This window comes from Melopsittacus undulatus, chromosome 3 (assembly GCF_012275295.1).
Source record: "Melopsittacus undulatus isolate bMelUnd1 chromosome 3, bMelUnd1.mat.Z, whole genome shotgun sequence".
Taxonomy (NCBI): domain Eukaryota; kingdom Metazoa; phylum Chordata; class Aves; order Psittaciformes; family Psittaculidae; genus Melopsittacus; species Melopsittacus undulatus.
This window is the reverse complement of record NC_047529.1, coordinates 77,862,503-77,876,540: the sequence shown is the minus strand read 5'-3', so window position 1 is coordinate 77,876,540 and position 14,038 is coordinate 77,862,503. Positions and strand designations below refer to the sequence as shown.

The 14,038-nt window shown below is 42.1% G+C and overlaps 1 protein-coding gene across 1 annotated transcript in view; it reads right to left on the bottom strand.

The window, feature by feature from the left end:
* CNKSR3 (CNKSR family member 3) overlaps positions 1–13,723 on the bottom strand; it is a 59,205-nt gene extending 45,482 nt beyond the window's left edge. The window contains exon 1 of the mRNA XM_005150072.3: positions 13,563–13,723. Within this exon, the coding sequence (XP_005150129.2) occupies positions 13,563–13,614 (52 nt within the window). The 5' untranslated portion in view covers positions 13,615–13,723. The remainder of the gene's footprint in view (positions 1–13,562) is intronic.
* Positions 13,724–14,038: the final 315 nt, after the last annotated feature.

Below are 14,038 nucleotides of genomic sequence, written 5' to 3'. Positions count from 1 at the left end.
AGTTAGGTCCCTTCCATGGGGAAAACAGATGAATATCTTTGCAGTAAGTGACATTTTTACATTCCTTATCAAATGGGGTGAAATAATAATAATAAGCCTTTGCTTGCCCTAAAAATGAGTACTATCCTTCAGCAAACAGGTCAAGCACAAAGACATTTTGTTTTCTAAAAACTCAGTTATAGTATATTCCACATTACTTGTTTGTGTCTCTAGCACATGAAGACATGAAGCTTGTGTGCCTGACAACTTTATGTGGTTAATACAGCGCAACAACCCCCTGCCCTAGGGCCTTCATCTCAAACATGCAATTAAGAGCTTGCCTTTTAAAAGTTTCAAGGTTTTTGTGGTTGAAGGAGTAGTTCATTAGTCACAAGAGCTCCTTTTCTTGAACTCTGATAATTAACAGTGATGCCTGTTCCCACAGTGAAAACAAGAAGCAACATTACAAAACTGCCCGCCTCTTGGCTCCCAAGAAGAAATGGGGTGATCCTTTTAATTTGGTTTGGCTACCTTCTCAAAACACCATGTGGAACTGTTTTGGCTGATTGCAGCAAGGTACATTACTCACATCTGCCTCTCCTTTGTGTATGCACCCTTGCTAACACTGTGATTACTGTTACACCCATGATCTAGTCAAGGAGCAGTTTGCTGTAAGGCAACAGCTGATGTAGTTGCCAGATAGTCAGCCTTTTAGATGACAACCTCCTACACTATTACGAAACATTTATGCCAGCACCTTACAGTCACCAGGGAGGTGTAAATACAGGCACATGAGAGTCACTGGCCATCATCAGCACCTGCTAATCACATCAATATGTCCCAGCAAGTTGAATGACATTAGCAGAAAAATGCTGATGGGGCATGCCTCCTTTTTCCATCATGAACAGATCCCATGGGGTCACTACTGAATTCTCCTACATGATGCTGTCATGACTTGGATGCACACATTATTTCATGTTTAAAATCCCCACAGCATTTACATCAGGAATTCTAGATTCCCTAAAGTTTTTGTTTGCATTGTTTTAAATAGTGTATCACAGTGCTTCCTTCCATGAGCCAGGTGTGTTCTACAAATGGATCCTGAAAACCAGAAACCAAAAATCTCAACCCCTGTCTACAGGGAGCTTGAAACAGAGAGGAACATAGGAGGAAGAATGTCTCCCATGAGACAGGCAACTATTTCACTGAACTAGACATCACCCTTCACCTGCAAAAGGCTCAGAAGCTTGATGCCAGTCACAGCTGACAGCTTTGAGGAGAGCTTCACAGCCATGTGAGAAGGATTAGAAAGCTTAAAGGGTGTTCATGTAAAGCCATTGGGTTCCTAGCAACAGATGAGGGAAGATGTGCAGGAGAAGGCCTGGCCACAAGGACCTTTGAGTTCAAATTCAGCCAGCATACATCTGAAGCAATACAGGTGGCTGCAAAGAGAGGGGAAGAAAAGACTGGTACAGTTAGCTCACCTAGCTAGTAAAAAACAAAAAAAGAAAACCACACACAAATACTTTGCAGCACTAAAACTTGCTGATAGTGTCCCAGTGACAGGAGAGACCTGCCTTGAGGCATCAAACACAATAGGCATTTTAAAACATACTGCTGAAGCATCTCAGCTTTCTTTGAACCAGGCCCTGCCAAAAAAACAAGGTTTGTTAACTGAGCAATCAATCACCAAATGTCTCAGCTTCCCCATATTTTTGCAATTGTTTTAAACATCTAAAGCAATTGCTTCAGTTAGTTGCCTGACACATTTTCATTGCTCCACATCATCTTACAGTCCTAGTTAGGTGTGCAGTGATGATGCCACTTCCTAAAATAGCAGAGACCTCATCACAGTTCAAGTGCAACACCCCAACTATCAGAAAGCCAAAGGCATAGGATCAGTGGTGGCCAAGCTGACTGAGGGCTCTGAATCATTTACATCCAAAATACCACCAACCTGACCAGGAGCCCTACCTCCTTCCGAGATGGACAAAAAGTGGATCAAGGAGGGCAGGAAAAAGCCTTATAGCTATTTCAGCCATCCTATCTGACATCCTCACACAATACTTTGTGATTATGAAGAGGCAAAAGCATGAGCAGATATTCCACTCTCTACATAGGGTAGTGACAAGATACTTCTGATCTTTTGCTGAAGCTCCAAACAAGTCTTCTTGATACTCTTAAGGCACAGCAAGACACCACCAGATATTTGTAAGGAAGTCAAGCAATTCAGCTGATGGCTATTTGCTTCTTTCTCTCCACATTTCAGCTAATTTGGGTTTGGAGGTTTTTTTGAAAGATCTGTTACAGAATACATCTTTATTGGTGGAGCTTCTGGGCAAAGGCGTAATTCCTAGGTGCCAGAAGCATCTCTAGGGAGGGCTCTTACATATACAGCTAGCAAAGCTGCAAGGAGCTGCTGCAGGCAGAATGGAAAATAGTTAAAATCTAAATAGGAAACTAGTTTTTTAAGTTAACAGATTTTTGAGAGCAGCCAAAGAGAGGGAGGCATATTCAAGAGCAAAATATAATTCAGTAGAGCCACAGGAGATAATTAAAGTTTCCAACTGTCATTTCTACACACTCTTAACCCTTGGAAAATTGAGGATGATACTGGACAATAAATTTGCATGTATTATGCTCAATTACACATGGGTTAGAAACCACACAACCCATTCGATGTTTCTCAGCAGTCAAGACATGTTAATTTGAGAAAAACCTGTAAGGATACATACAAGTTGACAATCTGAGAATTTGTGAATGACAGCCCAACAAAAGTCTCCAGGCATGAATGGCACAGGACTGGCTCTACTGGGAGCTGGAATTCCTCTCCAAATATACAACCTTGAGAAGCCAGTACTAACCTTACTACACTAAAAGCTGACACACAATGTTGCTAGTGGTACTATGGCCACATCCCTGTATTCAATTGTCAATTGCCTTGTTTCAACAAACAATTGGTTTCCCACCATGGATAGCACCTAATATTGGATTATTTTCTGCTGTAAAAAGGATCCGAACAAGTCCCAGAAGGCTGTCCAAGTGTTTCTAAGTGTATCACAGAGATCCAAAAAGTATCAGCTATCTCTGATTCAGGTACACTTGTTACATAATATCTTTTCATGCAATATACTGTGGTGCTGCTAACCTCTCTGCAGAGCTTTACAAGGTAGGACAAAAGAGGTTGGTTATTATCACTCTTGCATCTGTTATTACCCTCATATGCAATATTTTAAGACTGTGAGCTGAAATACACCAAACTTTTCACCAGATGCTGAATAGCACAAGATACAGTTACAGCTCTCCCAGTACAGATCACAACCAACTGACAAGAGTCAACTCTGTACATCAGATGCCTATTGACTGGTAGCATTCCAACAATGTTAAATGCAGCCATGCTCTACTTTAAGCAAGCACACACATTTTTAAATGAGCATGACCCTGCATTTGTCATTATGACTTCCTGCACCCCAGCAGTTCTCAGATGACCAATGGAGAAAGGAGAACCCAGTCAGTACAACCCTGAACCAGGGCCTGCAAGTTTTCTTCCTCTGCTGCAAACATAATGGGATGGAAGTGGTTGGAGGCTGACATGCTTGAACTCCCATGGTACTCAATAATGGGATACTCAGTACTCAATGGAGACCAGATCATGATTCAACTTGCTCTGAAACAGACACCAAGTAAAAGATCTTCTGAGCTACTCTCTAGGCTTTAAGGACTGTAACAGGAATATGCACATCTAAATTAATCATGTCTTAATCCTGACTTCAATACCACCCACTGTATGACCAGAGGCAAATCACTTACTTTCACCATATGCTCCATAATGCAGAGCCATGAATGGATACTTGAAGTAGCCCAGAGAGACATTTCAGTTTATAAGTAATATAACTACATTAGGGGATGAAAATTATAGAATCACAAAATTGTTAGGGTTGGAAAATAGCCAAGACAATCATGCTAATGCTGTTTCTACTACATAAATAACCTACTTCAGAGGTTAGTTGGACCTGCACTATGTAAGGTAGGCACACCCCAAATTCTTCAGAATGTTAACTCCCTATCTTTAAAATGAAAATAACAGCAAATTCCTATTGAGAAGGGTGCTAAAAGAATCAAGACTGCAAAGCACCAGGGACACTGTAATAATGATGCATTAAGGTTAAATCAAGGCAAGAACTGCACCAAAAGAACATTTCAACAGCCTCCATAGACTGTTTTTCAAGGCTCTACTCCAATAATCTTCTCTTAATACTTTTAAAGCCTGAATCAAGAGGTCCATAACTCAACAGAATCCTACTGGCCAGCATCAGTCTGGTATACATGCCCTAATAAAGTAAGCTGCAAAACATTTAAGAATTTCTGATTACTATCTTAAGAGCAGCCATAAAAAACAGATCCTCCACTGCCAGGGGGTACCTGCTATGGAAGCACAGCATCCACCTATTTTAATGCTTCAGCTTTGCACTGCTGCATCAAACCCACACCCACTCTCCCAAATAAGCAGTGAATCTCTTCCTCAGTCAAAGGCCAACATTAGATGTTCCTCCAACATCATTGTTAAATCCTAATCACAACTGAGCGCAAACCATGTTCTTTATTTTTTTTTAATCCAGTCCATTTTAATCTGGTCCAGTGATGTCTAACACATGTTGTTCTAATATACAACCAAAAACAGCAAGAAAGAAAAATGTTAGGGGGAGTTTGATTTCCAGATTCTTGTTTTGATCACATACAGATTTATCTATGTAGTGTTATTGTCTGAAATAGTGTGAAGTATGTATAGTCAGAGAAAAGATGAAAGATTGTTTTCAAATTCAAGAAAATATGATGCTTTTATGTTTACACAAGGATTACATTTCACAAGACATATAATATTACATCTTCTGGTGAGTACTGCCTACATCCAAACACTACACGGAATGCTACAAATTTTAAAGAAAAACAATACAATCACACAGAACTTACAGCATATTTATCTTTTGTCTCCTCTTTCTTCCAAAGTTTCCATTACAGCTTGCACTAGGAATGACAACAGTTTCATGCTTTGCCATAATCCTTTTAAAATTCTGTTTGATGAAGCTAACAGCATACTAACATCAAGACTCCTGCACCTTGCAAAGGATGGGTGAGTGAAGTAGTGCATACACATCAGCACTAGAACTGTTCAGGGGAGAAAAGAAAGAAAAAAGAAAGCACACAAGTACACCCAAAAAAGAAAAAACACCACACACCAAAACCACTCATGTCAGGGTAGGTATTTGTATTTCACTAGGTTCCCACTTTTCCTGTACAACACTCTCCAGGCATGGCTCCATCCCCTGGTCCCTGCACATGTTTTTTCAGTCCACATTCTTCAGGCATGTCTGAACTTGTTCTTATAGCCCTCCTTGCTCAGGGAAAGTCCTACATAGGAGGGGGGGGGGGGGGGGGGGGGGGGGGGGGGGAAGTAAAATCCTTCATCCCTTATTGTTCCTTTCTCCTTCCCTGCCCCCATCACCAACCACACATCTCCTCAGAAGTGCAGTGCCAATACCTGCTCAGGTAAGTCTCTGCCTCCTGCAGCAGTGGGATAGCAGCCAACTCAAAATTAAATTCTCAAAGTACTGGAGTTAGGATATTGCTGTCCCAATTAAACAGACTGGTAAGATTTTCATTCTTCTATTTACACATTCACCTGGCCACCACAGCAAGGACACAGCTCTTTCACAATGCTAGGTCAGGAGAAGAAACTGCAAAGACCTGTAGCTTAGAATAAAGCTTCTTCAGAACAAGCAACAGCAGTAGTATCACAACTGAAAGCAGAAATCCTCTCTCTTATTAGATAAGGCTGTTTTATAAACTACAAAACCCAACAGAAGCCCTTAACCAGTCTGCCCAACTAGACTCACTAATATATCCATAGGAGGTAACTCTTTGAGCCCTTTCATTCTCTTCTGGCTATGAAAGCATCTCTACCAGATAGACATCTTTCATTTAATGACAAAATGGGCATATTGCAGAGCTTTTCATAAAGCATTCACCCAGCAAGCTTCATTCCAGTAATACAAGACTGTGAGATAAGGTATTAATGATAACAAGATGGCAACCTAAGCAACATTCATTTTGCAAACACAAGACAGAGACATCAGGATCATTAGCCTAGAAGCGTGTACCAACACTTGCTTTAGCAGAAGCCTTACCCCTGGATAAGTAGCAATTAAGTTTTAAATGGAGTTCTTTCCTTTGATCAAAGAGCAAGATAAGATCATATTTATACCACAAAGCTTTGATTGCAACAGCACACCAGATGCTTTGCTTACCTACACTTAACTACCAGTATAAGAAACAGTCAAAAAAAAAAAACCTAGAGATTTTGTCATTACAGTGACAAAGAACAACCTTTATGTTAAAGGATATGAAAGAAGCACATACAAGAAATTATATTAACTTGGCACTGATGCAATATTATAATTTGGCCAGATACTGAATGCATCCCTGTAGACCAAAGCTACAGAGGTCTGTGATCTGACCTCACCAAATCAAACACAGACGCTTGGGTTTGCCCAGCATGTGTGACGTTTGATAAAAATTACCTACATTTCATAATATCATAAATATCTATTTTAAAAGGTAATTAATGTTTAAATCCAGTGAAACAGATCAGTCTGATTCACTGGACCTCCCACAGATCCCCCAAGCTGTGAAATGTTATTGCTTGTACCCTGCAAAATGGGGACAGGCATATGGAAACCCACAGGCAATTTCCTTGTGCAAAGGAAGCTTGGCCCAGGGATCTGGATAATAGCTTCAGACTACAAAGTCACCTCACACTGGTAAGGAGAGCCCAAATGACAAAAGGACTGTCTACTCTGCCTAACATCAGACAGCAAACCACAGTCAAGCAGCATTTTTATTTGAATTCCTTATCTCTTACTGCAGCCCTGTGGACAAACACTAAAATCTATAAGCAATCCTGCAGTCGCAATAAGCCGAGTCCTGAAGAACTACCACAAACACATGAGAGGCTGCTACAGAGGCCTCAGCTCCACTAACTCCTGTTCCCCCTTCCTTTCCTTTCTCCAGGTTAGCCTTAAAAATGTGAGTACCTCACAACCTCCTCCTTTTGACAGGGCTTACATATTTGGGGTATGTGCAGGGCAGAATGAGGAGACACTGTGGAAACACGACTCCTCTAGGGAGGTGAGACCTAACTGGTGCTCTCAGAAAACTCTAGGGTACAAATTAAGGCCAGTATCACTTTTATGGAAAAAATGCAACAGTAAAAAACTTTTTCCACTAAATTCACAGAGGCATTGTTTAGACTTACTAACATACCTTCTGTGTGATGCTTGCCTCTAAGTGAAAATCCTGTCCTAGGATGATACAGCAAAACAAAAAACTGAGTAGTCTCACCACCTCTCCTGCAAATCATAACTGTCACTAGTCGTTCTCTGAAGTGCCTGAAAGGAGCTCATCTGTTAGACTATAATTGACACCAGGCAATCCCAACGTTTAGATTAAAAAAAAAAAAAAAATCAAAAGGAAAGAACAAACACCACCCAAAAACCCCCACATACTTTTGAATACTTGCTAACAGGCTGTATGCACGCATCCCTCATAACTGCCATTCATCTAGTAGCCTGTGTTGGATAACAGCTTTTTGTCAGGGTCTTTTACTTAAGAAAAAAAACATCATGACAAATTTCAACATGCATTTTATCCGGTGCCCTGTACTGTGTCTTCCCTTAGCTCTTGCAGTGAGCTAGAGAGGCATGATCCTCAGCCAAGAGGATGTACATGCTGAAAATATGGGCTCCCAAGCAGAAGTGCAAGGAAAAGAATGTATCCATAACAAGAGTTATGAGACTCTGATACACACATACATTTCATCTAAAGTGAGGTTTTTCCTACAGAAGTCTCCGATAGATATCAGATACCAATGACTTCCTGTCATTCAAGGAAGGAAAAGCTTTATAAGGTAAAAGGAAAAAAGCAACTAACCCACTGGCCAACCTCTGTACCTTCTACTGAGCAGTTCGAAGAAATTTCTCTTAATAAGTATACCACTTTACATGTCTAGTTGGGTAACACCAAGCAAACATACTTGCTTTTAACACTACAACCTAGGTACAAGTACTACCTAAATATACATCATATGCCTAAAATGCAGAGTTACACTGCATTCCTCCACAAAGGCTACAGTCAACTTTCCACCAACACCCATTGTGATTTTAGCATTTAAAATGTTGCTTTTCCAGATATTATGCTGACAGCATTCAACTCCTAGGCTTTCTGATGTTTGGTTAAAATAGTTTAAACAGAAACTTAATGGCAAATAAATAGAGCTGACTGTGAACATGAAAAGATCAGGGGGAAGAAAAAAATCCACAGAACCCACAAGCAGCTCAAGTGCAATGCAGCAAAAAACAGGATAACAGAATCTAAACACATGAACATGGAGGCAAATTTTGGTTTACATTCACTGATCTCGACAACAATGTATGAATAATTTTAAGACTGCAGTAACGCAAACTTGTGCAGTTTTTTTACTCTGTTTCCACAAATATAAATAGATCTATTTAGTATATACAGGTTTCTCTTGTAAATCATTACAGGACAGCTATATGGAGAATTTCAGCTGAGGTCTACAAAGACTGATTATTCAATGTCACTTTCTAACCTATTTAACAAATACTCTACACAAGTATTTTTAGCCATCCAGGTAAACAGAGGAAAGAGATTCTTCTGCAGCTCCAGTTATAGGCAGCTTTCTACTCTTCTTCACTGAAATCAAAGTACTCTGCCTGAAGAAACAATCAGGGGGTTCTTACCGTTATTTTCCAAAAAAAGTTTGAACAAAACATTCATTTGAGGGTACCCAAAAAGAAAAGGCTAAAAAATAACTCCAGTGCTATGCATTACCCATCACCCTTCCTAAATTCCAGCTAGTTTGCAGCTGCCAGCACACACAGTTAATCTCTCTGGGTGAGAAAGATAGCTCTAAAAAAAAGGAAGACCAGGCTTTCACAGTTAATTGCTAACTGTTAATAAATTAGCATATATCCCCATCTTCTCCCAAGCATCCCTATAAATAAATATGGTTGCCTGAAAGCTTTAGCAGGAATGGAAATCTGAGTATTTCATTATATAATAGGCACAGGAGTGATATCCATGAAGTACAGAGGAAGGGAATAACTGTACCTGGAGTGCAGTAAAGAGGCCAAAGCAGACATGAGAACCCCAGTAAGCTGAGCCTACAGCTACAAAGGCCAAATTGTAACAGAGCCTCACAACAACAGACGCTTCTAATCACAAGTGCATCAAACTGTCTTTACCGTGTAAAATTTGGCTTGAAGACACAACTCACGTAAGTATGTGAGGCCTGGGGGTGGGGAAAGAAACGGATCAGGCTACGGCAAACAAAGCACATCAATGTTCTCCAATAAGACAGTGACATTTCTCACACAGGAGACTATCCCATACACAGCTTTCCTCCCACCTCACATCTTTTGAGGAATGACCTTAGCTGCAGGGTTTTCAGTAGCCAGGGTTTTCTGAGACCAGAGAAGGCTCCTCCACATCATAACACTGTTCCCTTCAAACTGTTGCTATGCCAGTAAAAGTAAATCACTTCTGTGCTAGATGTTTTTCCATTTGCACAGCCCTATGGAAGTACACAGGTTCTTGTTCACTTCTGCATTCAGGACAGCCAAAAAACCTGCAAGCTCGCAAACATATACTGTCAGTGTACTGCAAATATGCTACAACTTCCATACGCATACATCTGTCCCACAATAACCTGAATAACTCCAGGAATCTCTCGAGGGCCTCTAGGGGAATTCAGTTTCACAGGCTCACAAGGGAGTGCTGTGAGATACAGGTGAGGATTATGAGCTTGTAAGAATCTCAGCCTGCAATGGACCAAGACCACAGGTTAACCATAGAATGATAAAAAAAAAAAAAAAAAAATATCTTGCCAGTGTAGTCAGGAAAACAGTGCAGGCTATATTATTCAAAGAACATAAACTCCATGCCAGCAGAACCACAAGTCAAATCAACATAGCATCCTAGCCAAAGTACCACCTTTCATGGCCAAATATGGCTCCTAAACGCTATTTCAATTTGTGCCATGCTGTAAGAGAAACCAATAACTACACCATCACTTCTTCCAGACAGAAATCAAGGAGGTACGTATAAAAATATAAGATACAGTTTTCAAAACCTGATGCTATAGCTAAAAAGTTATTACATCCTTGGTCAAAGCTTGAGAAATGCTTAATCTACACACAAAACTGGTAGCAAGTAAAAGCACAACTCTTCCTCAGTAGCTTTGGTTTAGCTAGTCCAACTCTTACTAGCTACATAGCCTGCTACTGTTGGTACACAGCACTCTGCCAGAAAAAACACCCTTGTTCACAAAAAATAGCAGCATTCTAGTCTGAATTAGCAAGAGAGGACAAGCAACTGCATTTTGTACCAGCTGTTGTTGGTAGCAACAAACAGAGCACTTTTTATTTAAAACTTGACTACAAAAATCTAAAAACATTCACATTCAGCTTACTACTCCTTGATATGTTCTGTTTTAAATTATAGATAAATGGTATTTATTTACCTAGGAGTGAACAGCTCAAAAAAAAAAAATCCCAGGGCACCACTCTTCAGGATAAGAGTTACCTTGTTAAAAAAGTTAGTTCAAAAGCTACTTTAAAAATAAAAAAAGCCAAGTTCACCAAGAGCAAATAAGCCAACTCTACGGCAGTTAGCAGCTTACTTTTGGACTTTGCTTCTGGGGGCTTGTTTCATGGAATAGCAGGGAGTTTTCATGCTTCTTGTGGCTAGGAAAAGTTATATATATTTATAAATCATTTTACAGTTGCTTGATTATACAAAGATTTGTAAGGAAAAAGAAAAACCCTAGAGAAATATCTCAGCTTTACATTGAACATTAAAATGGATTAAGTCAGACCACCTATTTCTGCCACTCTGCATTTTCCAAGATGTTGTTATTGTTGTATGATAAGCATGAATCATTATCTGCAAAACCAATCTCCCCACTGAGAACTGGCATCTCCCACCAGTTATTTATGTCATTCTTCTAGAATACATCTCCATGGCACCACAGCACTTACTACAGGCAGCAAATACCACTAGTCAAATACTTTCTCCCAGAGCTTGGCTGGTTCAGTGAAGATCATGGTATCACCCCCTTCCTATATGGCACATGTAAGAAAACAAATGGTATAAGCTCTCCTCTAAAAACTTGTTTTACGAAATTAACCTTGAGAATTAATACTCATAAGACAAAATACAGAATGTTAGGTTTTGGTCAAACATAAGATCCGGTGATTGTGAACTACACAGTTAATAACCATTTCAGATTAAAAATAAACTATGAAACATTATGCTAACCAAGCTGTTAGCTAGCTATTAAAGTGTCAATTTTAACGTGCAGAGATGAAAGTATAACCATAAAGAAAAAGTTTCCACATCTCATTTCTTTATTACAGTCTTGTCATGCAGGGAGTGACATAAAATGACACTGTACACCAGAGGTCAAAAGCTTACCTAGAAACTGACAAACAGGAGCAGAAACGAAAGTCACCAGCAGCCTTTAATTTATTCCTTTGCATTTCAAAGGACACGTGTTTGCATTAGTCAGAAGATCCACCTCCCAACTAGTCAGCCCTCAAATTATTCTGCATAACACTAATTGAGGGTCCAGCTAAAGAGTTACCTGTTCAAGGAACCTGCAAGTAAAATAAATTATGCAAGAGAGCAAGCCAAGCATGCTGAAGTATAATAAAACCTTTTAAAATGATTAGCAGGTTTAGTCTTTAATCTGGCAAGGTAACAAACTTTCAGCGTCCAAGAGAAAAAACACAATGAAGGAAAAGCATTATATAAATATTCCACATGCCACAGCAAAAAGCTTATTTCACTGGAACAATGCACTCCTGTTTAAACCAACACCAATCAGGGAAAAGAGATCTTTCTGGAGAAGTTATTTATATGTTAACGCATAACTTCACAGCACGTTTGTGTGGAATTCTCTTCTCACAAAGGCTGCTTGGATGGTACCTTACTGGCACAGCCCCTTCACGTACATGTTCACGCTCAGGAGGGCTGGGAGTATCCATCTCACTCTGTGTGAAAACATGAGCCTGCTTTCCAAATTTGCCTCGGTCTTGAGCCGAACTACTGCCAAGTACTGACCACAGGCACGCAGTCTAATCAGCATTATGGTCCTGAGACAGAGGAGTAATGGCTGCTATAAGTAAGTGCCGCTTCTAATCCAGGGAAACTTTCCCCTCTGAAAACATTCCTAACTTCACATCGACCTCAACTCCAGCAAAGCCTGTGAAAATACTTTATGTAACAAAAGGTAATCACACTAAAACATAGTCCTACGAAAAAACAGAAGTACCCTTCCAAAGTCATAAATCCGCCACCTAACTCAAAGTGATTTCCCTTTCAATTTATTCCCGGTGGAGAGGGAACTGCAAGAGCAATATCCCACTGGGCACTCAGAAAACACAGGGTCCAACTAGAGTTGACAAACCTGAAGTTTAATCTGCCTTCAAAAAACCCCGACGATACCCGTCACTGCAGAGGTTCCCCACAGCAGGGCAGGGGCACCTCACAGGCGCAGCCCGTGACACAGTGCCTGAGTTGTCCCCACCTTCTCTCTCCCACCAAAAAGGTCTTCCCAAAGCTGGGTGCAAGTTTCCAAGTGCCTTCTTCGCCCATCAGTCCAGCTGATGCTTTACACACCTCTGTCAACATCGAGAACAAACCTCGAAGCAGAGCAGGAAGTTTTGATAGGCGGGAGAGAGAGAGAAACAAGCACAGAGACGAGAAATGAGGGGTGGGGGGGATGGATGGACAAACAGACGGATGAAGGGGACATTCAACTCTCCGAGCGGGAGCCCTGCGTTTTAATCCCATCACCGTTAAACAGGATCAAGAGTCCTGGCTTACTTGAACTAGTTCATACAGCTTTTGCTTAACTTACAACATCGAAAGTTTCTTCGACCAGTGAGTAGGTTTCTTTGAAAAGCTAGAAGTAAACTCACATGGACCAACTACCTGAAGAAGAACAGTTACTATCTCTGTGTGAGCATATAGATGCGATACAGATATGCAAGCACAACAGTAGAAGGGGATCGAGAGCTGGGGAGACCCCACTGTATATATGTACATATATATATATACACACATATATGTGCCTCGAGCCAGCCACCCTCACACAGGCCGGCGGAAAACTCACCTCCCCCTTTCCCTGTGTCCCAAAACCAAACCAAAACAAACACGACCGACACACGCACAAGTGCACTAGCAGGTAAGCAGACAAGTCAGGAGGGCGCGGTAAGCCGCCGCCTCCTCACATACACCAAGCCGCAAGTGTCCCACGGAGCCGAGACTGGGGCCGGCACCGCCGCGGCGCTGGCTAAGGCCCCTCCGGCCACGCGGTCGCCCCGCCGAGGAGCCCGGCTCCGGGGAGAGGAGCGGCGGGGGCCAGCGCTACCCCTCCGGGCGGCGGGTCACCCCGTAGCAAGACACCGGAAAGTTCCCGCGGAGACCACCCGGCGCTCTCTTACCCTTAGTCCAGTCCACCACTTGCTTCGGGCTCCACCGGGTCACCGGCTCCATGGTGAGATCAACCCCGCCGGCGCCAACACCAGCCCCCACTGCAGAACGCAGCCGCGCTCCTCCGGACGCGGACTAGTCCCCTCTCACGCTGCCGTCCCGGCAGCGCCGCTCCGGGCCTCCCCTTCCCCGGCCTGGCTCCTCCCGCCGGCAGCGGCAGGCCCCGCCCCGGGGCTGCCCCGCCTCCAGGTGCTGTCCCGGACCGGGCCCGGCGTAGGCGTTATGGACGGTTCCAGGGCGGGCGGTGGCGGCTGAACCGTCCGTAAGGGCTGCTCCGGGTCTGGCCCGGGCCCTGTGCTTGGTACCAGCACAGTAGATGAGATCACGCTACGAGACCCCTTACGCGTTTCATGTCTGAAAGCCACTGCTCTTGGGATGGTGTCTTGGGATACCGGTGAGGGGCTCTTCATCAGGGACTGTAGGGATA